This window comes from Tachysurus vachellii, chromosome 17 (assembly GCF_030014155.1).
Source record: "Tachysurus vachellii isolate PV-2020 chromosome 17, HZAU_Pvac_v1, whole genome shotgun sequence".
Lineage (NCBI taxonomy): Eukaryota > Metazoa > Chordata > Actinopteri > Siluriformes > Bagridae > Tachysurus > Tachysurus vachellii.
This window is the reverse complement of record NC_083476.1, coordinates 955,001-980,000: the sequence shown is the minus strand read 5'-3', so window position 1 is coordinate 980,000 and position 25,000 is coordinate 955,001. Positions and strand designations below refer to the sequence as shown.

The following is a 25,000-nucleotide window of genomic DNA, read 5'->3' as shown; positions in this document are numbered from 1 at the left end:
AGAGTTCCTATGAATGGCTTTGCTGAGCTCTATGGTGAGATCTCACACACACACACACATACACTCACACAAACACACACACACACACTCTCTCACACACACACACGTATCAAACCCTGCTACTGTAAACAAGTATAAAAATATACATATAGAATAAAAATGTCGGAGGTGATCTGTATTCCTTCGAGCTTTGAATGCTTCACCTTCTTGGACTGTACCACATGTGTAGTCCCTCGGGGGGTGGGGGGGAGAGAGAAATATAACGTTCTAATAAAATATACTGCAGTGTCGTCCTTTACTCGTCGTTCACGCGAGATACCTTAAGATGCCTCAAATCCTTAAACCATACATCATTTATTTAAGATTTATGATCTGACACGGGGGGGCACAGTGGCTTAGTGGTTAGCACGTTCGCCTCACACCTCCAGGGTTGGGGGTTCGATTCCCACCTCCACCTTGTGTGTGTGGAGTTTGCATGTTCTCCCCGTGCCTCGGGGGTTTCCTCCGGGTACTCCGGTTTCCTCCCCCGGTCCAAAGACGTGTATGGTAGGTTGATTGGCATCTCTGGAAAATTGTCTGTAGTGTGTGATTGCATGAGTGAATGAGTGTGTGTGTGTGTGTGCCCTGTGATGGGTTGGCACTCCGTCCAGGGTGTATCCTGCCTTGATGCCTGATGACGCCTGAGATAGGCACAGGCTCCCCGTGACCCGAGGTAGTTCGGATAAGCGGTAGAAGATGAATGAATGATCTGACGTCCTCAGAACACAATGACTCTGAAAGTCCACTGTTTATCATATTAACCCTGTTAAACTAATGGTACAGTCCAAAACCCCAAAAAACATCAGATCAAACACAGAAATAGGATCATGATGGACAAATATTGACTTTATATCATCAGCGTCTTACCTGAAGAGCAGGGAAAAGACCATGACAAATGTTTATTCATCTTTTCATTTAATTGGGAAGAAATTTAAATGAATTTAAAATGCTGGATAAAATATTTCAAAATGTTTATTACCGTGTGTGTGTGTGTGTGTGTGTGTGTGTGTGTGTATTTTATGCTTTTTGCAGGTTCAAATGGGCCACAGTTGTTTACCATCGAGCAGTGGGGGACTCCAGACAAACTCCCCCGTGCACACACATGGTACAGTCCACTATACCTTATACCTATAGGTTGGAATGTACCATGACGCTGCTGTAATAATTATAAGATGTGTTTTCTGATTATAACGTCGTCAGTTAACGAGTAATAACGATTTGATTTATTTATCTGTTACGTTTAATACAATATTTTTGTGATTGATAAAAATTGTCGTTTGCAGTTTTAACCGGTTGGATCTGCCGGCGTACGAGTCGTTTGAGGATTTGAGGGAGAAGCTTCTGTTGGCTGTGGAGAACGCGCAGGGCTTCGAGGGAGTCGACTAGATACACAAACACACACACACGATGCAAAGAAATCAGATTATGTGTGTGTGCAAAGATTCAACCTATCTGATCAACACACACGAAAAAACACAGTCAAATCTGAGGCCTGGAGCCTTTTATCAGGTGTGTGTGTGTGTGTGTGTGTGTGTACAGACTAAACTGAAATTTTACGCTGCACAATCCTTTAACTAACTCTCTCTCTCTCTCTCTCTCTCTCTCTCCACCTTAATCCCTCACTTCCTTGCTCTTTGTCTTTGAGGTGCTTTTATTTTTGCTCTCTCTCCTTTCTCCTTTATCCCTCCACATTTCTTCCCTCTCTCTATTCTATCTTTACTCTCTCTCTCTCTCTCTCTCTCTCTCTCTCTCTCTCTCTCTCTCTCTCTCTCTCTCGCTTCCCCCCCCTCCACACCTACCACAAAGGATTATGGGTAGTGACAGTGCAGTATTCGGTGAACCCATATCAGGTCTTATAAACACCAGATTACCTTAGACGATGAAGAGCCGCTCCTCTTCTTCCTTCTCCTTTTCCTCCTCATGCCTCTTTTGCTCTGCTCTTCTTCTTCACTGGGGAATTTTTTTAAAATCTTTCTTTATTTTTTTTTTGAAACACAGAATAGTAAACATGATTTTTAGATTTTTATCAGTTATTAACCGGATGATATTATCACGTCGGCGTTTGTATCGATAATGTATGTGGTTTACAATTTTAGGTTTCAAAAAAAAAAACAAACCCCAAATCCCACAAATAAAGGAATAAACGAGTAGCGCACGGAGAGCCGGCCGAGCTGTAACGGGATTACGGCTGACTCCCTGATCAGTGTGTTTTAGTGCTGAGAAAACTGGCATGAACATGCGTGTATGTCGTGTTATGGTTATGATTACGTAGTAATTAACGCTGTGTTCCTGCGCCTCTGGAACTGCCGCGGGAAAAAAACCCAGACGCCGTGTAAACGACGCTTTACTTCACAAGTGTATTATTAATATTATTACAATTATTATGCTGTTTGTCTTTTTGTTGTTTTTTTTTTGAGGATTAAGGAAGAAAAAACCATTCAGATGTTTAACTGAGTCACTGTATGTATTAAAGCTTCTGTAAGTATTAACAGCATGAATGAAGAAGATGTGAATGTTCTGACTGCTGCAGGTTTTTAGTACTTAAACTCCTTTTTCAGTCACTTTTCCTTTTATTTCTGTCCCCCTTTTATTATTTATGTCCATTCTAACATCACTAAAAGCTGTAAGGGCACTTTATCGGTCACTCGCGAGCATCGTGGGTGACGTTTTTTTGTTTTTGTTTTTCTCTTTTATTAATATTAACTTGAATGTGACTTTGCTATAATATCTATGATACCTTTTCTCTTTCGAGCACTCAAACGACACGGTGCAATACTCTCGTCTGCTTTCTGTCTGACACTCGCCTGATCCGGGGTCATTTTTACCCCTCGGAGTCCTAATTATATGGATCAGGATCCGTTCGGTGTGATTCTGAATCAGTTTCTCTGAATCAGTTTCTCTGAATCTCTTTATCTGAGCCTTTTATTTCTCTTACTCGGTTTCTGTGTTTTCTGCCACTCAGCATGTGGCTCGGACGATTTCTGATTTTCTCTGATGTTATTGTTCTTTTTCTTTCTTTCTTTTTCTCTTTCTCTCTCTCTCTCTTTTGTAGAGCCTGTTGTTTTTGTATCGATGGGGAATGTTCACCCTTGCGAATCGTATGACTTGGTTCAAATTAAACTGAGGAATGAAGCTTTTATGTTTCTGTCTGGATTTTTTTTTTTATTTACTGTATAACTCACACACACACACACACACACACACACACACATCACCATGCAGATGATCATCGCCGTAACGGCCGATGCTGCTCCAGTTAAAGCGCTGACACTGGAGACTCCTTCCATAAATGTTACAGAACTAAACATTTCCTTCACAGGAAACTTCACTGGCTCAGATTCCAGTCAGGTGTGTGTGAAGGTTTCCATCTCATTTGGCACACAGACCTTTGACGCAGTGGTGTAATTCCTTTTCACTAATCGATACCGTATCGGAGACTCGGATGACAGTGATCACATCAAACGCTTCACGCAGAACACACACACACACACCAGCCTTTCCTTCTTCTCATGACCGTCAGGACGTTCAGATGATGCAACTACCTGTTAAACTTCCTGTTGAGTTTTTTTTTTTTCAATAATTCTATGGAAATTTCAGATGAGATTTCAAACAAAAAAGAATTCTGATTTATTTATTAACTGAATGTTTGACGATTATATAGTTACAGTGCAACAAATACTGTTTTTTATTCAGAAACTGTAGATTCTGTAGGTTTATTAATGTGTTTAGGGATTCATCTGAAACATGCACATGTTCTAGAGGAAAGTTTATTAAGGCTTTGTGTAGAGTTTAATATCAAACAGCTCAAGGCCTCAGATTTCTGCTGAACTGTTTGACAACGTTCACTTTATAACTAACTGATGGTGTTCGTGTAGTTTCGGGCTGGTGACTAGTCGTGTCGGGGTGAGTCCTGCTCTTACCCCACGGTCGACAGATCAGCCCCGATAGGTCAAAGGTCATGTCAGTGTTGTGGGTGTATGATAACGCCATGTCAGATTTGAACTTATGGAGATTTATTTTTAAATGAGTTTAAGGTAAGTGTGTGTTTATGTAAATGATCACACAGTTGAACTATTTTTCTTTTTAAAGGTCTCAAGGCTTATAAACATCTGAGAGATTATGCATTGTATATGAATATATACGTGTATATATGTGTGTGTGCGTGTGTGTGTGAGGTGAAGGGAACTCGGTTCGTTCACACAGACACTCAGAGAGTTATCAGTTTCAAGGACGAGTAAATAAAAGCTGCTGGGGACATTTTATCAGACGCTCAAACATTACCAGCGCCAAACATCAGGAACGATTCGGGGAAAAACAAGGCCCAGGTGAAGCGGCGTCGCGGTCATGGTGCACAGGTCACACTTCTGAGAAATTATGCTGCAAAATTCATTTCATTTGTAATTTTCTACCCTGAATTTCAATCCAGGAAAAAACCTCAGACTTTAGCAGCAGTCAGCAGTCCTGCGGTTATCTACTGCCTGCTTCTTTATCTGCTCGTTTTAGTTCTAAATGATTACTTGCATTAAAAATGTACCTATAAAGGGACAAAAGTTCTACTTGTATTGTTGAGTATAAGTGTGTTAATGAAATAATCAGCTCCAGTGTGGAAGTTTTGTTGGTGAAGCTGTAATTACTTTCCTTTAACAGATGCAGCTCTCTGACATTAGCTTGTAGCGTAGCGCTTATGTGGCTAATCCTGAACACGTAATAAAGCTCCATCTAGGACTGATGTCATCTCTTCTGCTAATAGACAGAATAAAGAAATAATTTATTCATTACACAACTAACAAAACCTGCTCATTTATACAGCTTCTCTATCACCTCCAAATGAAATAAATCAAGCACTTTGTTCAGATGTTTTATGCTAGTGATAGTTAAAATGCTAGTTAGTACATCAGCAGTGGACATTAGCATGTTGAGGCTGGTTAGCAAGTCAGTAGGAGAAGTTAGTCGTGTTTGCTTGTGTTATTAAAGGTTATTAGCATGTTATAGGTTAGTTGCGTAGTCGTTAATATGTTACGTCTGCTAAGTATTTTAGTTGTACACTTTTTAGTAGCTAATAGTAGTGAACTTTATGCTGCTAGTAATAGTTTTATTGCTACTTACTGCGATAGTAAAATATGCTACACTAGTTCATGTTTTAGTAGTGTATTTTAATAAGTTAGTCTATGTTACTGGTTCAGCTTGACATGTTAGTAGTAGGTGTTCATATGTTAATTATGCTAGTAGGTGATATTAGTTAAGCTTGGTTTTAGTATTGAGTAAGTTGTTGGTATGGTATAGCTGGTTAGCATGTTCGTAGTAATCATTTGTAAGTTAGTAGTTGACTGGTTAAGGCTATAGTATAGTAGATTGGGGTATAGTATAGGGCTGGTTAGTATGCTAGTAATGGAGGTTAGTGTATTTCTTGAGGTTATTCGGAAGTTAGAGTTTGTGGTGTATATCTCCAGTGAACAATAAAATCTCAGAGCTGGTTATTATTTTATTAGTTAGTATTTTTTAGATCAGTATTTATGCTAGTAACAGGTGTTAGCATTTCAATAGATGTCCGGTATAAGTCAATTGTTAGTAGTGCATGTCAGTATATTTGGCTGGGTTTGTGTGTAAGTACTGAATGCTAGTCAGTTGGCATTAGCTTGGATGTTAGTACTGAATGTTGTTGTAGACTTAAGTAATGTGTAGTTAGTGACTGAGTGATATCAAAAGGTGTTGTCTCTCTCTCTCTCTCTCTCTCTCTCTCTCTCTCTCTCTCTCTCTCTCTCTCTCTCTCTCTCTCTGTCTCTCTCTCTCTCTCTCTCTCTCTCTCTCTCTCTCTCTGTCTCTCTATCTCTGTCTGTCTCTCTCTCTCTCTCTCTCTCTCTCTCTATCTATCTATCTATCTATCTCTGTCTGTCTCTCTCTCTCTCTCTCTCTCTCTCTCTCTCTCTCTCTCTGTCTGTCTGTCTGTCTGTCTGTCTGTCTCTCTCTCTCTCTCTCTCTTTCTCTCTCTCTCTCTCTCTGTCTCTCTCTCTCTCTGTCTCTCTCTCTCTATCTCTATCTCTTGGCGGTTGGGGTTTTCAGGTGAGTGACCTGCGCTCCACGTTGTGAGCTGATCAATAGAGCTCAGAGCTTATCTCCTACTTCCATTTACTGTTTGACTAAAAGCCTCAGAGGCCACATAAAGAGGAGCAGAAGGGAGCAGAGCGACTTGAACTTAGCTCATACCATCAAAATGAAGTGCTTCTGTTTCCTCCGAGCGCTCGGACAGTCGCTGCTGTAGACACAATAGTAAAGTGTGCTGGAATTTGTAAATGGTACTCAGACTTACAGCCTTTTATTTTGGGGGTTTTCTTACAATATGGCAGCGTTACTTCTGTTAGTTAATGATCACACGCACGCTGTGGAGAAGTGAGAGCTCGATGACGGTCATCTTTAGACTCGGATCTACAGGTGGGTTGAAATCGTCAATTTGATCATCGATATTTTATTCATTTATGAATATTTTAGTGATATTTAGTGAACATTTACCTATAAGAGAGAAACTTGTCATGACTTTATAGGTCTTTTATCCGTTTGTATTACAATGTTCAGTTTATATTTCATTGATTTTATTTTTATAAAATTTCAAATATTTCAAAATTAGTGTGCAAGTTTAATTTACTAAGAATTTGTTAATGTAGATCTTTAATTTAAAAGGGAGAAAGACATGAAGCTCAGAATCCCAGTCAGTCCTGTAAGATAAACCAGCTGTTAGAGTAAAATAATGAGTAACGAGACAGAGACATTTACAGCATTTAGTAGACGCCCCTTATCCAGAGCGACTTACATTTTATCTCATTTTTATACAACTGAGCAATTGAGGGTTAAGGGCCTTGCTCAGGGGCCCAGCAGTGGGAACCTGGTGGACATAGGAATCAAACTCACAACCTTCCGATTGGTAGCCCAACACCTTAACCGCTAGGCTACCATATCCCTTAGTTACTGCTCCCACCATGAGCTTCATTCTTTTCCTCTAACATCAAGTTCTCAGGTGTAACAGAAATTTACCAACAACTTGACCTCTGACACTAGAGACTCATTCCATACGTGTTTATCATCAATGGAGCATCTTCTGTACACGTTCCTATGATGAGCCGTTACTATAGAAACCATAATGTATCAATATAATGGGAACACCTGAGAACCAATCAGAGAGCAGAATTACAGCACCATGGCATCATGATGCTTATTGAAATGCTGTATTGTAATGCTCTCTCTCTCTCTTTCTCTTTCTCCAGGCCTTATGTGTGTTTGTGTTTCCTCTCTCTCTCTCTCTCTCTCTCCAGGCCTTGTGTGTGTGTTTGTGTTTCCTCTCTCTCTCTCTCTCTCTCCGCAGTTATGGAGTGTGACAATGGTGTTTGTGTCATGTCCAATCAAACGCCATTATCACACTAAATAACTACGGCGTGACCATCAGTCCACACACACATGTGCAAACACACCTCATCAGCAGGACAGGAATCGACTGTGGCTGTGAGATTCATCAGTGTACCATGTATGTGAATGTGTGTCATCTAACCTTTACTCTCATGAGCACATCAGTAAGCCGTGTTGACATCAGTGTTATCTCTCTAATAGACAGATAAAAATAGTTCACTGTGTGTATACAGCATGTGACCATAATGTAATACCTGTCCAATTATAGGTCAAATGCATACACAATGCTATAATAGTGTATGTGGAACATTTTGATGTATCATATAACTGAGCCGAGGGATTAAATATAGCCACAGAGCTGCAGAGGTCTGGACTCTGATTGGTTGTCAGCTGTTGATTCATTCTCTCTTGTGCAGGTTTATATTAACTCACTCATTCTGATATGTTTCTATAGTAACAACTTCCACTTGTAGTGTGGAAATGTACAACATCTAAGACTTTTTAATCCAGAAGATGTAAGTGTGAAATTTCTGAAATTTGTGAAGTTGTAAATGTGGCCAAGTTTTAATCTTAGTGCAGATTTGAAGTTCTGAAATTCTTCTGTTAGATTTCTCCCATAATTACTACGTTATTAACAATTAATAATTTTTAAAAATTGCTACTGATTATTTATTTAAGGTCTGAATAAATATTGCACACGTTTTTACATAAATATGTTTTTCATATGACAATTATAAAATATGACAGACATTGTGACCTTATGGCCTTCTTCACATCACAACTTGGTGTATCTGTGAACCTGTAACTGGAGCTACAGAAAACAGAGCAGGAACTCGATTCGAGTCGCCGACATTCCTGTGCTCAGGCTCGGCTTTGCATAAAAAATACTTCTTGGACAATCAGGTCGCAAATTATTTGTATTTGTGGGTTTTTTTTTGGTTTATCCTTAAATATGTTTACTCTTAAGTGATATCAAGCCAACTGTTTAATCAGGCTTCGTGTTAAAAATGTTCCTGAAATGTCATGTGATCGCCTTTTGCACCACCTTTAGGTGACATGAGAAAGTGCAAGAAGATATTTAATGTTTGTTCGATAGCTAAAACATTTCCGCTCTGTGGTGATGTTGTTCTTCCTTTGTATAGATGAATGTCCTGAGCTCTAATGAGACCGAATAAAACACTTACAAACAAGAACGTTTTAATGTATGAGGTTTATTAAAAGAATACAGTTCAATTCAACACAAAAACATTTTCACCTTGAACAGATTTGTCCAAAATTCTTAAGGCTGATGGCACATAAATCAGGAGGAGCTGCTGAACGTGGCCAGCGTGTGTATAAGGTTTCAGAACATCAGGCTCTCTGGAAACCTGGCCACAGGTTCACGTTCTTCCTGAGGCAGGAGGACAGCTGGCTTTATCACTCAGCAGGAGATGTTTGATCAGCGTTCACTTCACCGCCATGACACTTTCCTCAAACTAGCGCACTCACACAAAGAAACTGTACAAAAGGTACTTTGTTGTTCAATGAAACGTCGATACAAAAAATATTTACACCTTTAAAAAGTGAATGTAAACTATTTATAACAAAATAAATATAAATATCAGCCACAGAACAACGTTCAGATCAGGACTAATGTGATTCAGCTACATGAAGTGTTCATGTTACTTCATTCAACTTCACATCACTGAAACGTCCTAAATGTGATCAAAGGAACAATTCAAACAAAAATAATAATAATAATATGCAGCTTGTTGGCTTTATGGCTCACACACTGACTGCAAAAGTCATCATTTTTCGTAACGCATATGAACAACAAACACTGAAATAGCTGCTAATCAACATTACATGAAACAGCTGTATATCATCGGCATACAACATATAGAGTAAACAACTAATGTTACGCAGCAGTACTTCAGTATATTACACGCTACTACGGCATCTGTATATGATTCAGCAGTAGATCATCATCATATGATAGAGTAGCATCTGCATATAACACATCTGTATATCATCTGTATATCATCTGTATATCATCTGCATATAACACATCTGTATATCATCTGCATATAACACATCTGTATATCATCTGTAAATATCATCTGTATATCATCTGCATATCATCTGCATATGACACATCTGCATATCATCTGCATATGACACATCTGTATATAACACATCTGTATATCATCTGCATATCATCTGCATATGACACATCTGTATATCATCTGTATATCATCTGCATATGACACATCTGTATATAACACATCTGTATATCATCTGCATATCATCTGCATATGACACATCTGTATATCATCTGTATATCATCTGTATATCATCTGCATATCATCTGCATATGACACATCTGTATATCATCTGCATATCATCTGCATATGACACATCTGTATATCATCTGTATATCATCTGTATATCATCTGCATATCATCTGCATATGACACATCTGTATATCATCTGCATATCATCTGCATATGACACATCTGCATATGACACATCTGTATATCATCTGTAAATATCATCTGTATATAACACATCTGTATATCATCTGCATATGACAGAAGAGCAACTGATTAATGTATGGCACAACTGTATATCATCTGCATATGGCAGCGCAGCAATTGATTAGCATCTGATGCAGCAATTGATTAGCATCTGATGCAGCAGCATATTATCTCCATATGAAACACAGCACATGACTTGTTCGTTAACAAGAACTAAAGAAAATGATCACGTCGTATTGTCTTTGAAAGTGAGACCCAGATTCACTCTGATTTATGCACAGAATCCTGTGTCAAGGGCCAGCGTCCAATCAGGATTTGCCCTTGACAGTGGGGCCAAAAGGCTTTTTCCTGGCGGCGGGTTGTGTTTTGGGGTTGGGGGGGGCGGTCCGTTTGGCTTTGGGCTGCAGGGACGTGAGGCCGAGCAGCTCACAGAAGCGGTTACACTGATGAAGAGCTTTAAACTGGTCGATGAACGACGTGGAGCAGTTTCCTTTAAAGCCCTTATAACTGCACACAGACATAAACACAGAGACGTTCAGTAACGAGAGTCAGACACCAAATGGCTTGTTTTATTTTATTCATTTTTTTAAGGCCTGTCTTAAGTATGAATCTTTTGTGTATATGGTATGGTTCAAATTATTAAAACATAATAAATCTAAAATCAAACAGCAGATACTGAGAACTTACCCTTTTTTGCAGGTGGCGATTCCAACATCTGTCAGCTTCATACCTACACCTGAACATTAACATCATAAAGACAATCCGTAAGTGATCAGTAAAGGATCTATAAGTGATCTGTAAAGGATCTATAAGTAATCTATAAGTGAACTCTGGGCTCATCTTTAAGTGATCAGTAAGTGATCAATAAGTGATCTATACGTGATCAGTAAGTGATCTGTAAGTAATCAGTAAAGGATCTATAAGTGATCAGTAAGTGATCTATAAGTGATCAGTAAGTGATCAATAAGTCATATGTAAGTGATCAGTAAGTGATCTATAAGTGATCAGTAAGTGATCAGTAAGGGAACAATAAGTGATCAGTAAGGGAACAATAAGTGATCATGTAAGGGAACAATAAGTGATCAATAAGTGATCAGTAAGGGAACAATAAGTGATCTATAAGTGATCTGTAAGTGTTCAGTAAGTGATACTGAAGAGAACTGTAGCTGATCTAAAACTACAATGACTCCATACGGCTGTAGAAGTGATCAGTTGCCGTTGGAGCTGTTTGCACCTCCCTTTCCTATAAGTGATCTTAAACTATTCAGAAATAAATCTCGAAGCATTCTCACCCTGCATATCAGTAACCAGCAGGTTTCCCTCAGTGTGCATGTAAACCCAGTGCTGGAACGCACAGCATTTCTGTCCCGCCTCCGAGTCTCTCCTCGTCAGGTTGATCTCTTTCCCATCTTTAACAGAGTACTTTACAAAATCTCCAATCAGCTCCTCCTCCAGCGTAGCGTACGGGACGGCGTTGGACGGCCGGTGCACCAGAACAATGGGGATGATTCTAAAACACAGAAGTCAACATTAAACCTCTCGCACCCTGAACAGAGCGTATTGTCATGAGAATCAAGGCTTTGTTATTTTATACATTTAAGTAACAGATTACCTAGAAATGACTTACAAATAATTTACTAATAAGGTGATTTTATATCAGATTACTAGCTCGCTGTTTTACTCACTCAGGAACTTCTCCGAAGGTCTCTGCAGATTTGGCCACGTCAGTGTAGGCCTTGATGTATTCTCTGGCTGTGTTCTGTACATAACACTCCTGAGGAAAATTACAAGCAGGACATTAGTCCATTGCTGCTGGGTCTTATTCTAAAGTTAAAAAATTTTATTAACATCATTACAGAGGAAAGTGTTCAGGTTCTCTCTCTTTGAGAAAGTGCAGTTGTATAACATCAGAAAAGGAAACCATATTAAACTCACTGCTTCATCCTGAAAACACTCACACACACACTCACTCATTCATTCACTCACTCACTCATCTGAACTACCTCGGGTCACGGGGAGCCTGTGCCTATCTCAGGCGTCATCGGGCATCAAGGCAGGATACACCCTGGACGGAGTGCCAACCCATCACAGGGCACACACACACACACACACTCATTCATTCACACACTATGGACAATTTTCCAGAGATGCCAATCAACCTACCATGCATGTCTTTGGACCGGGGGAGGAAACCAGAGTACCCGGAGGAAACCCCCGAGGCACGGGGAGAACATGCAAACTCCACACACACAAGGCGGAGGTGGGAATCGAACCCCCAACCCTGGAGGTGTGAGGCGAACGTACTAACCACTAAGCCACCGTGACCCCCCCCGAAAACACTGATTAACCAAAAAGGCCTTGATTGAGATTTTGCCCATTAAAAAACAAAACAATACTTCAGTAATGTTTCAGCATCTCTGATGTTTGTTCCTTGGTCCAGCTCTCACCTCCACAGCCAGGCTGTAGTTCCTCTGGACCACCTCGTTGCTGTTCTGGGTGCCGTAGCCGATGGCGCTGTGTACTTTGAGCACGCAGGAGTGTCCGGGGCCGAACAGAGGTGTCATGCCGGTGCGCACCATTGTTCTGAACGCTCTCCGGTGCATTCCCTCACCAAAATGATCCTTCTCAGTCACAATGCTCGTGTGCTGCTGCTCTCCAAAATACTGATCAGTCAGAATGTCATCCTTAAAGAGGAGAGAAGCGCAGGACACGTCCTCTTCCTCGCCGTCTATTGCTTTGCGCTCATCTGAGAGACAGAATGACGGCACACGTTAACACACCCGTGTGATCGTTTATGGCTATTCTCTAATGTCCTGATTCACTAAAAAGCTTTTATTTAAATAAAAATCACAAAATTAATAAGAGACTTTAAACTATTAAAATACATTTACAGCTACAGGAATGTCACAGAAAGTGAAAAACAGTTTTATTTTTACTCTTTAAGCTAAATATTATAAGTTGTTTATTTCAGTGTTTCACTGATGCATCCATTTTTGAAACTCATCTCCATGTCTACAGGGAATAAACAACGACGTGGTTCTCTGTGTTTCCTCTCTGTTTGTAGGATCTCGAGGACAGGAAGGTGAAGGTGAAAAGACTTCTCACCTGACGCTTCATGGTTCGGGATGACGAGCTCCATCAGCACTGACGAGAGAAGAGCAACATCAGCAACATACAGAACTGACATGTAGTATTAGATTGTAGTAAACATTTAACTTGAGCTGAAACATCTCTCACCTTCTGATGTGAGGTGAAAGTCTGAGGTGGACACTGAACCGAGAGCAGTGACCAGAGAACAACGATAAAACCCCAGATCTTTACTGCAGGGTTTCAGCAGCGACAGAGAGACGCGAGCATCGTCTCCTACCCTGACGTGACAGAGACACAGGGAAAGAACCAGCTGTGAAATACATCCAGGATCTTAATGATGCACACTATAGAGCCTGATTTGTGATTGGAATGTGTTGATGAATTTATCGTTTCTATAGTAACATCTCATTCTTCTTACTTCTTCTTTTCCTCACGTAGCGTCGCTCCTTCTTTCACCCACATGATGGAGGAATCTGCCATGATGTGACTGAAGCGACACCACAAAGAAATGCTCTGAGGATCATCGACCACCGGAGCTGCTTCAATGTCAGATAAGACACGTGGGACTACACCACACACACACACACACACACACACACACACACACACACACACACACACACACACACAATGTCAGACACAGTGGTAGGTGATGATGGAGCTTGATAAAGTCCAGACTTCTGACTCAGACGCTTCAGACACACAGTTTGTCGACTGCATAGTTACTGCACAGTTACTTCTTTAACCCTGACACACAAAGCTAAAAAACACTGAAAGAATTCATATAAATTCTACAAATAACTGACAGTAATATTCCCGGTACCTTCTTTGGGTGTCTGAATCGTCTGCGTCACCACATCTTCCTTTTCCTTTTGCTGGAAGATTGCAGGAAGCTGCGGCCTCGTCCTAATCGATACGGCTGCAGGTTTGTCCCCAGATATACGTCTGCGTTTGATGATGTCATCGTCCGGCGCACCGGGCAAGACCACGCTGGAGGTCTCTGTACTCGCTTTAGTTTTTCCCTCAGTTGCTTTATCCTTCTCCTCCTTTCCTTCGTAGTTTGCGAGCTTTTCTCTCACTTTGCTCGGTTGCGTTGTTGCTGTCTCGTTTTTAGACTTCGTGTTTTTTGGCTTTGTTCCATTTTCCACCTCGACCAGTGGCTCGTTTTCAACCTTTGCTGCTTCGTGCTTCTTTTTCTTCTTCCCCTGAGGTCTGGATGTGACCGCTTCTGTTATTACGATAGTCTCGAACGTGGTCACTGCGCTTTCCTCTGCGCCTACGGACTCTTCGTCGTGAGCTTCTGGTCTCACGTTCTCTCTTTTCTTGCTCGTTTGGTTGTTGTTCGTTTTGTCCTTGTGTTTATTGGAGCGTGTTTTGTTCTCAGAAGACTTTTTCTGAGTTTTATGAGGCATCTTGTTGTCTCTTTCGCACGCTTCACCTCTTACTTGTTTTATACCCCCACGATCCTCAGGGTGCTTCTTAAAGCTCAGAATGTCATCCACGTCAAAAGACACATATGCTACGTGCTTTTCCTCACAGATCATTAACCGCTCCCCGGTGTGTAAGATCAGGCTCTGAAGTTCTGAGCTGACGTCACCGGCCTCTGTTTTGTACCTTTGATCTTCACGAGACGATGAAGATGAATCCTGATCACCAGTTTGTTTTGTGATGTCACAGAACTGGCTGTCCGACGGCTCGACGGTGGACTTTCCGCCGGTGCTCAATGTCAGATCTGGTCTAACTTCTTCCCTTAAGGATGTCCTTGATACATCTGGATCCTCTTTCAAGTGGAGGTATGATGTTCCTATAGTGATGGATGTAAGTGGCATAATAAAATCCACCTCTCCTTTGCTAGGAAACGTACAAGAGCCGTTGTCTTTGAGGTGTGTCACGTCGCTCCGGTTCACTCCTCGCCTGAGCGTCAGGTGCTCTGCTTCATAGCTGTTGAGGAGCTGAACCTCCGACTCAGGCGTGAAGGGGTAACGTGAGAAGCTCAAGCCACCATGATTTCTTTCACCTTCCTCCTCGAAGGCTGCGTCTTCGGTTACTTCCCAGAGTTCATTGCTCTGCTGTAGGAAAAGAATGTTCTGTAAAAGGTCACAGAAACCCTAAAAGGTCAGTCGTAAATTAAAAAGAACATGAAGAGATAGAAATAGACAGAAGTCTGTAGAACTTTGCAGCCGATCCTGTCTCTCCGTCAAGCTCAGTTTAAAGCGCTCACTTTAATTCTCTACAAATGACTGGCTTGGAAATGACTTCCTACCTCACTTAACTTCACACGATCCCTCTCCTTTCTGTCCTTCCTGCATTTCCCTTCACTCCAGCGAGGCTCGTACAGACGACCGTGGTGAGGATCATTACTATTATGGGGACCTGAGTAGCAATGCAGCATTCCGGCCCGAGCCAATGGCAGCGCTCTGATTCACTCCTGACTTTTCCTTGGGGTCATGTTTCAATTTTCAGCTGTGCTTCTATCTCTCAGTTTCCTCTGACACACCTCTGACTTCTCTCTCAGACATCTCTGCTCCTTTCTCTTTACTGTGTGTGTGTGTGTGTGTGTGTGTGTGTGTGTGTACTTATCTAGTGCTCTCTGTAATTAGACCCCGTTTGTGTTTAACTGTTTTTAACCCTCTCAGCTCCACTCGGTGTCTCAGCAGTCGCTGTCACTACAGTGTGTTTTGTGTGTCCTGATTGCAGCGGAGTGAGAGAGTGTGTGTGTGTGTGTGTGTGTGTGTGTTTGTGTGTGTATGTTGCTCTTATAGCACCATTCCATTATTTTTATTAATAAAAGGACGAGGTTGTAAAGGACAACAGAGCAACTGTTCATCTGAGGAGCTTTTCTTTCATTTACATAACAGTTTACATCAACAGAGTGACGTTCAGTTGTGATTTTTCTCACACACACAACAGAGTGACGTTCAGTTGTGATTTTTCTCACACACACAACAGAGTGACGTTCAGTTGTGATTTTTCTCACACACACAACAGAGTGACGTTCAGTTGTGGTTTTTCTCACACACACAACAGAGTGACGTTCAGTTGTGATTTTTCTCACACACACAACAGAGTGACGTTCAGTTGTGGTTTTTCTCACACACACACACAACAGAGTGACGTTCAGTTGTGATTTTTCTCACACACACAACAGAGTGACGTTCAGTTGTGGTTTTTCTCACACACACACACAACAGAGTGACGTTCAGTTGTGATTTTTTCTCACACACACAACAGAGTGACGTTCAGTTGTGATTTTTCTCACACACACAACAGAGTGACGTTCAGTTGTGGTTTTTCTCACACACACAACAGAGTGACGTTCAGTTGTGGTTTTTCTCACGCACACAACAGAGTGACGTTCAGTTGTGGTTTTTCTCACACACACACAACAGAGTGACGTTCAGTTGTGGTTTTTCTCACACACACACAACAGAGTGACGTTCAGTTGTGATTTTTTCTCACACACACAACAGAGTGACATTCAGTTGTGATTTTTCTCACACACACAACAGAGTGACGTTCAGTTGTGGTTTTTCTCACACACACAACAGAGTGACGTTCAGTTGTGATTTTTCTCACACACACAACAGTGACGTTCAGTTGTGATTTTTCTCACACACACAACAGAGTGACGTTCAGTTGTGGTTTTTCTCACACACACAACAGAGTGACGTTCAGTTGTGATTTTTCTCACACACACAACAGTGACGTTCAGTTGTGATTTTTCTCACACACACAACAGAGTGACGTTCAGTTGTGGTTTTTCTCACACACACACAACAGAGTGACGTTCAGTTGTGGTTTTTCTCACACACACACAACAGAGTGACGTTCAGTTGTGATTTTTCTCACACACACAACAGAGTGACGTTCAGTTGTGGATTTTCTCACACACACAACAGAGTGACGTTCAGTTGTGGTTTTTCTCACACACACACAACAGAGTGACGTTCAGTTGTGATTTTTCTCACACACACACAACAGAGTGACGTTCAGTTGTGATTTTTCTCACACACACACAACAGAGTGACGTTCAGTTGTGGATTTTCTCACACACACAACAGAGTGACGTTCAGTTGTGGTTTTTCTCACACACACAACAGAGTGACGTTCAGTTGTGGTTTTTCTCACACACACACAACAGAGTGACGTTCAGTTGTGATTTTTCTCACACACACAACAGAGTGACGTTCAGTTGTGATTTTTCTCACACACACAACAGAGTGACGTTCAGTTGTGATTTTTCTCACACACACACAACAGAGTGACGTTCAGTTGTGATTTTTCTCACACACACAACAGAGTGACGTTCAGTTGTGATTTTTCTCACACACAACAGAGTGACGTTCAGTTGTGATTTTTCTCACACACACAACAGAGTGACGTTCAGTTGTGATTTTTCTCACACACACAACAGAGTGACGTTCAGTTGTGATTTTTCTCACACACACAACAGTGACGTTCAGTTGTGATTTTTCTCACACACACAACAGTGACATTCAGTTGTGATTTTTCTCACACACACAACAGTGACGTTCAGTTGTGATTTTTCTCACACACACACAACAGAGTGACGTTCAGTTGTGATTTTTCTCACACACACAACAGAGTGACGTTCAGTTGTGGTTTTTCTCACACACACAACAGAGTGACGTTCAGTTGTGGTTTTTCTCACACACACACAACAGAGTGACGTTCAGTTGTGATTTTTCTCACACACACAACAGTGACGTTCAGTTGTGATTTTTCTCACACACACAACAGAGTGACGTTCAGTTGTGATTTTTCTCACACACACAACAGTGCCGTTCAGTTGTGATTTTTCTCACACACACAACAGTGACGTTCAGTTGTGATTTTTCTCACACACACAACAGTGACGTTCAGTTGTGATTTTTCTCACACACACAACAGAGTGACGTTCAGTTGTGATTTTTCTCACACACACAACAGAGTGACGTTCAGTTGTGGTTTTTCTCACACACACAACAGAGTGACGTTCAGTTGTGGATTTTCTCACACACACAACAGAGTAACGTTCAGTTGTGATTTTTCTCACACACACACAACAGAGTAACGTTCAGTTGTGATTTTTCTCACACACACAACAGTGACGTTCAGTTGTGATTTTTCTCACACACACAACAGTGACGTTCAGTTGTGATTTTTCTCACACACACAACAGTGACGTTCAGTTGTGATTTTTCTCACACACACACAACAGAGTGACGTTCAGTTGTGGATTTTCTCACACACACAACAGAGTGACGTTCAGTTGTGGATTTTCTCACACACACAACAGAGTGACGTTCAGTTGTGATTTTTCTCACACACACACAACAGAGGCTTTAGGACTAAACAGAAAACCTGGTGATACAAACCTGAGCTCTATGACACGAGTGAAACAAGCTCACCTCAGATCCATAGACACACTCGTTTTCCAGTCTTCCTTCAGTATCGTTCCAACGCTCGTCTTCCTCTTCCTCTAACCCTGACTGCGTCTCTCCGTCCATGTTTACTGCTAAATCCTGCGTCCTGTTCATATCTACATCTTCTCTGTGGATCAGGTCTGATAAAGCACTAGCCCAGCTGTCAGAAGATGACCAGCTCTCATTCGTAGGTAGTTCCAATGAACCAGCTCCTGTTTTTGAGGTTCTGGTGTTGTCTGAAGATGTCGGGGTGAGACGGGAAGCTGGAAGAAATCCCCACTCGTCTGAAGCATCGACCCACGACTCATTAGACGTGTCACTTCTGTACGTCCTCTGCGTCATCGCTGAGTGATCTGTGTCAATATCTGGAAGAAAATGAAGTGCTTGACTAAAGCTATAAAATATATCTGTAGAATTTCCATAATTGTATTTAATATTTTAAATAAAAATCCACAACCTCTGTACATAACAGTACACACAAGGCAACCGAGAAATATGCTAGTGAGTTAGCACACAGCTCGTACATCGTGTTAATAATAAGTTTTGGGCTGTTCAGGTCAGGTTTCCTTGTAAAAAAAAAAGAAAGGTCCAAATTTATTCATTCATTCGTTCATTTTCTACCGCTTATCTGAACTACCTCGGGTCACGGGGAGCCTGTGCCTATCTCAGGCGTCATCGGGCATCAAGGCAGGATACACCCTGGACGGAGTGCCAACCCATCACAGGGCACACACACACTCTCATTCACTCACACACTCACACACTACGGACAATTTTCCAGAGATGCCAATCAACCTACCATGCATGTCTTTGGACCGGGGGAGGAAACCGGAGTACCCGGAGGAAACCCCCGAGGCACGGGGAGAACATGCAAACTCCACACACACAAGGTGGAGGCGGGAATCGAACCCCCAACCCTGGAGGTGTGAGGCGAACGTGCTAACCACTAAGACACCGTGCCCCCTGGTCCAAACATATATTTTATAAATTAGATCATCATTACATCACATATTTGTCTGTAATATTAACAAAAGCTAATTTAAACACAATTATTTCACAAACAATTCCATTCTGGACAGAAGAAGGTGTGTGAAGGTGATCCAGTGTGTCTCACCTTCCTCAGTCTTAGATGGGATTATGATCGGCGTCTGAGGGAAGCTGGAGATTAGCAGGCGTACATCAGAGTTATTTTCAGTCGTTCGGTCCCCTGTCGTGTCTGGAACCTGGTCTTCAAAAATACAAGATGCTGATTCAGTGTCTGTCTTTGTATTTACAGTAAGAGACTTGGACATCTGAGTCACGTCATTCTCCAAATGATCAACCGAGTCAGACAAAATATCTGAGATTGTGTAATTGTCATTGGCCTTCAGGCTGTTAATCTTACTGCTCTCTGCTGAATAGAGCGAGAAGGGTTGGTGTGTTAGACGCTGTGGAGCGTCACCTAAAATTCCACCGTTTTCTGAGTCAGTGCTTTGAACAGTGTCTCCTACAATTCCACCGATTTCTGAGACAGAATTGAGAAACGTCTCCATTACAAACTCGTTTATATCAGATCCAGGATGATAAAAGCTTTCCACAGTCTCTCCAGCTGTACCCTGTATTCGAGGGTCAACATGATGGATTGCTTCATCCATGAAGTAATTTCTGTGTGTGTCAGCGTTATAAACGGTTCCGCTAATCCAGGCGGGATGGAATTCGGTGTTTGGTATGTCATCTATTGTGGCGGTCTCAGTGTTGGGGTCCAGCCACGGTGACTCATCCTGAGATGGTGTATTTGTAGGTTCTTTACTTCCACCCTTTTGGCACTGCCTGTTCTCAGGTACTTCAGTCTCTTTATTCTTTGATGTCATGCGGTCATTTGGATTCACATTTGCATTCCGATGACTTTTTGGGACGGTATTAGATTTATTTCCATCAGCTTTAATATCCTGAGATGTCACATTCTCAGGCAGTTCCACCAAGCATCCATTACCATCTGTTCCTTTTGACATGCTCTTAAATACCAGATCAGAGGCAGACAGGGAGCTTGTATTGATATCTTCCTTTCTCACAATCTTCTGGCTCAAAATAGGACCACCGGTGATCCTGACTCCGACTCCAGCCACTTGTTCCTATCTGCTGAAAGATCCTGAGCAGGAATCTGGATACAAAGCTTATCTACACATTTCCAGTTTTAGTTTCTGCACAAATGAGTCAGTAAGAGAGTCGATCTGATCCGGTGTCATTTCCTCGTAAATGCTCTTTGTGTATTCATCTCCTAAGATGAACGGAAAGAGGTGAAAATGCAAAAAAAACAAAAACACAACACCAGATTAGATATATACTGTAATAAACAAAATAATTCAAGATTTTGCAGTGATTTAGATTAGATTAGATTAGATTAGATTCAACTTTATTGTCATTGTGCAAGGTACATGGTCAGAGCCAATGAAATGCAGTTATTGTCTGAGGTCATCTCCTTAGATTTTATAGCAATTTATCCACTTGTAAAGTTTGTTTTAAATCCCCGAATGATTCTATTCTTATCTTTCTGAAGAGAACGGAGCGAACAGTGAGGTGGTTAATGAAGGACAGAGGAATAATAAGAGAAACTCCAGATTAGATTATATTAAGGTAAAACACAGCTGTTACTGTTACAGATCAAGTTGCACCAGTTGAACATCATAACCTGCATCGTAGCTATAACTGGCACTAAATAGTCAAGTTTAAGGACGACTAAAAATATCATTTGCAACAACTACAAAGTTCACCAAAAAGTCATAAATCTCAGATCTCAACTGATTCATTCTTAATTTTAGAACATTTTAATGATCATAAATAATTATATAGATTGTATATTACTATATGTGTGTGTGTGTGTGTGTGTGTGCGTGTTTGTGTGTGCGTGAGTGTGTGTTTGTGTGTGCGGGTGTGTGTGTGTTTGTGTGCGTGTGTGTGCGTGAGTGTGTGTGTGTGTGTTTGTGTGTGTGTGTGTGCGTGTGTGTGTGTTTGTGTGTGGTTGTGTGCGTGTGTGTGCGTGCGTGCGTGTGTGTGTGTGTGCGTGTGTGTGCGTGAGTGTGTGTGTGTGCGTGAGTGTGTGTGTGTGCGTGAGTGTGTGTGTGTGTGTGTTACCCATCTGCACTGACAGGCTTTAATACTGTTGTCTATTGTTCATGTAAGGATGTAATCATAATCTATACATCTGTCTGAAGAATTGTTCATCTGGAGCTCCAACTGTAGAGAGAACGAGATGTAACACAACATAGACACACAAACACAACATAAACAGACACACAAACACAACATAAACAGACACACAAACACAACATAAACAGACACACAAACACAACATAAACAGACACACAAACACAACATAGAACTGCATGTGATTTGGTCAAGCACTGAGTAGTAAGAGTGACTTTTGTTTGCAAATATATAGAGATTCCTAACACTGATAGAAAGACCCTGGAATAAACTCAACACACACCTGGTGTATAAACTCAACACACACCTTGTGTATAAACTCAACACACACCTTGTGTATAAACTCAACACACACGTGGTGTATAAACTCAACACACACCTGGTGTATAAACATCATGACCTGTTCATTTACTAATTACAGTCTCTACAATAAACAACACACTTTTTATATATCAGGTTAATCATTTCTTACTAAGTCCAAATAGATATTTATTTAGACACATCTCACACACACACACACACACACACATACACACACACATACACACACACGCGCACATACACACACACACACACACAGCTATTACATACCTTTTTCACATCCGAATCAGTGATTAAACTGAGCACAGAGACTCACAGTATGTTCATCTAAAGCCAGTGGATGTTGGGGGTTTGGGGCTTATTTTTATCTGTTTTTGCCCCCGTAAGTACAAAATGAGTTACTTGATAGTGTGGACATGTGCCGAGCCAGGGCACTTAACACCCCTCAGCTATATTTGCCCCACTTTCACCCTCAGGATTGGGAAACATCCATAGGCTTCATACACAAGACTTGTTTTGCGTTCCCTGTGATGAGATGTCAAGTCTCAGGAAACACACAAAACTCTGGATTATGATTGGTCATGTTTGTAGTGATGATTAGCAGCAGCTCGGACAATAACGCAGGACAAATCACATTTTTGTATTAATGTATTAACTTCAATCTTATCGTTTCTATAGTAACAGTATAGTTTATGCAAGAGATAGAATAAAGACGTGCTGGTGATGGAGCGACTCGTTTAGCTGCTAGAATGTAAGTTAAAACAAGAACTAATGACATTTAATGTAAATAAACGCAAAAAATGGTGTTGGTCTTAATTAAGAATTAATTGTTGTGTTTTAGGGAAATGATTGAAAATAATTCACAACAGTTACTTTATTCTGCACTTGATATTTTCTATAACTGTATATAATAATAGAAAGAAAATAGTGGTTTAATTTCAACACAATTTCACCACCTTGTGTGTGTGGAGTTTGCATGTTCTTCCCGTGCCTCGGGGGTTTCCTCCGGGTACTCCGGTTTCCTCCCCCGGTCCAAAGACATGCATGGTAGGTTGATTGGCATCTCTGGAAAATTGTCTTTAGTGTGTGATTGTGTGAGTGAATGAGAGTGTGTGTGTGAGTGAATGAGAGTGTGTGTGTGCCCTGCGATGGGTTGGCACTCCGTCCAGGGTGTATCCTGTCTTGATGCCCGATGACGCCTGAGATAGGCACAGGCTCCCCGTAACCCAAGGTAGTTCGGATATGCGGTAGAAGATGAACGAATGAATGAATGAATTTCAACCCCAGTGACCAGACAGTTAGTAGAACACGTGTTTACGACATACTTCAGTTTCATCCTTAATGTGTATAAACTTTATAGCTCTGACTTTCTCTTCATCTCTTCAGCTATATCTTCAGTTCAGTTCAGTGGATTTAGGGAAAGATTTGTGTCACAAAGCAGCTTTATAGAAATACGGATATGGATTTAGATTTTAATCTCTGGCTGTCTGGCTGTGTTTATGTATATCTGTCTGTTTATATATCTGTATACCTGTCTGTCTGTCTGTCTGTCTGTCTGTCTGTCTGTCCCGGGTTCTGGTTCTTGTATGGTACAAGTCCTGGGGGGTGGGCAGGGGGGCACTGCTTTGTTTCTGCACCAAACCAGATGGTGATGGATGTGAACAGGACAGATTCAATGACTGCAGTGTAGAACAGCATCAACAGCTCCTGCGGCAGACCAAACTTACTTAGTTGACGTAGAAAGTACATCCTCTGCTGGGCCTTTTTAATGATGGAGTTTATTTTGGACTCCCATTTCAGGTCTTAGGAAATGGTAGTGCACAGAAACTTGAAGGTCTCCACAGTTTTGAGGGTGTTTAGCTCTAGACTGTTCAGACTGCACCACAGCACCAGCCGCTCCACCTCCTGCCGGTATGCAGACTCGTCACCATCTCGGATGAGACCGATGAGCGTAGTATCATCTGTACATTTCAGGAGTTTAACAGTTTGGTCACTTGAAGTGCAGTCATTAGTGTAGAGGGAGAATAGCAGTGGGGAGAGGACACATCCCTGAGGAGCGCCAGTGCTGATTGTCCGAATGCTGGAGGTGAAACCTCCCAGTCTCACCTGTTGTTTCCTGTCTGTCAGGAAGCTGGTGATCCACTGACAGATGGAAGGGGGTATAGTGAGCCTTAGGAGTTTGGAGGGGAGAATTTCCGGAATTATCGTATTAAAAGCCTAACTGAAATCGACAAAGAGAATCCGGGCAGAATCGAAACCTAACCCTAATCCTAATCCTAACCCTAATCCTAACCCTAATCCTAACCCTAAACCTAAACCTAATCCTAATCCTAACCCTAACCCTAAACCTAACCCTAACCCTAATCCTAACCCTAATCCTAACCCTAATCCTAACCCTAATCCTAACCCTAACCCTAACCCTAAACCTAACCCTAACCCTAACCCTAACCCTAAACCTAAATCTAACCCTAATCCTAACCCTAAACCTAACCCTAACCCTAATCCTAACCCTAAACCTAAACCTAAACCTAAACCTAACCCTAACCCTAGCCCTAACCCATATGTCTCTGGACAGTCCAGGTGTTGCAGAATGTGGTGCAGCCCAATGTTGACTGCATCGTCCACTGATCTGTTTGCTCGGTAGGCAAACTGTAGGGCATCCAGCATCTGTTCTGTTACAGTCTTTAGGTGGGACAGTCTCTTGTAATGTGTGATGTCTTGTAGGCCTTTCCACACTGACGCAGGATTGTTAGCTGAAAACCTGCTTTTCAGCTTTGCAGTGTCTGTCTTTCTGTCCCTGTGTCAATCTCTCAGTGGCTGTAACAGTTTACACACACACACACACACACACTCACACACGCACGCAAACACAAGTTTTTCTGTGAGTGCATGTGAAATTTATTTGCTAAGTACCAACCAACTGAGCTGTTACTATAGAAACCATAAGGTATTAGGAGGATGTTACTTTCTGACCAATCACAATCCAGAATTCTGTATCACTGGGATGTAAATATGTTTAATACTAATACT

At 41.5% G+C, this 25,000-nt stretch overlaps 2 protein-coding genes across 6 annotated transcripts in view; one reads left to right on the top strand and one right to left on the bottom strand.

Moving 5' to 3' along the window:
* nedd4l (NEDD4 like E3 ubiquitin protein ligase) overlaps positions 1-3,176 on the top strand; it is a 51,427-nt gene extending 48,251 nt beyond the window's left edge. For all 4 annotated transcript variants that reach the window (XM_060891741.1, XM_060891740.1, XM_060891738.1 and 1 more), the window contains 3 exons: positions 1-34; positions 1,072-1,144; positions 1,323-3,176. The exon at positions 1-34 is cut by the window's left edge and continues 63 nt beyond it. In XM_060891741.1, coding sequence (XP_060747724.1) covers positions 1-34; positions 1,072-1,144; positions 1,323-1,425 — 210 coding nt within the window. In that variant the 3' untranslated portion in view covers positions 1,426-3,176. The remainder of the gene's footprint in view (positions 35-1,071; positions 1,145-1,322) is intronic.
* Positions 3,177-8,667: 5,491 nt separating this feature from the next.
* Positions 8,668-22,303, bottom strand: alpk2 (alpha-kinase 2). Of its 2 annotated transcripts, XM_060891434.1 has the most exons (12): positions 22,241-22,303; positions 19,581-20,723; positions 18,452-18,831; positions 13,864-15,109; positions 13,459-13,606; positions 13,188-13,318; positions 13,056-13,094; positions 12,398-12,696; positions 11,636-11,724; positions 11,243-11,460; positions 10,638-10,686; positions 8,668-10,457 (listed from the first exon to the last, which is right to left on the bottom strand). In XM_060891434.1, exons 2-12 carry the CDS (start codon positions 20,455-20,457, stop codon positions 10,259-10,261), a joined length of 3,675 nt encoding a protein of 1,224 aa, XP_060747417.1. In that variant the 5' UTR covers positions 20,458-20,723; positions 22,241-22,303; the 3' UTR covers positions 8,668-10,258. The 2 variants fall into 2 exon arrangements, with proteins under 2 accessions (XP_060747417.1, XP_060747418.1); XM_060891435.1 differs by lacking the exons at positions 18,452-18,831; positions 19,581-20,723; positions 22,241-22,303 and adding an exon at positions 15,304-15,617.
* Between the last annotated feature and the right edge of the window lie 2,697 nt (positions 22,304-25,000).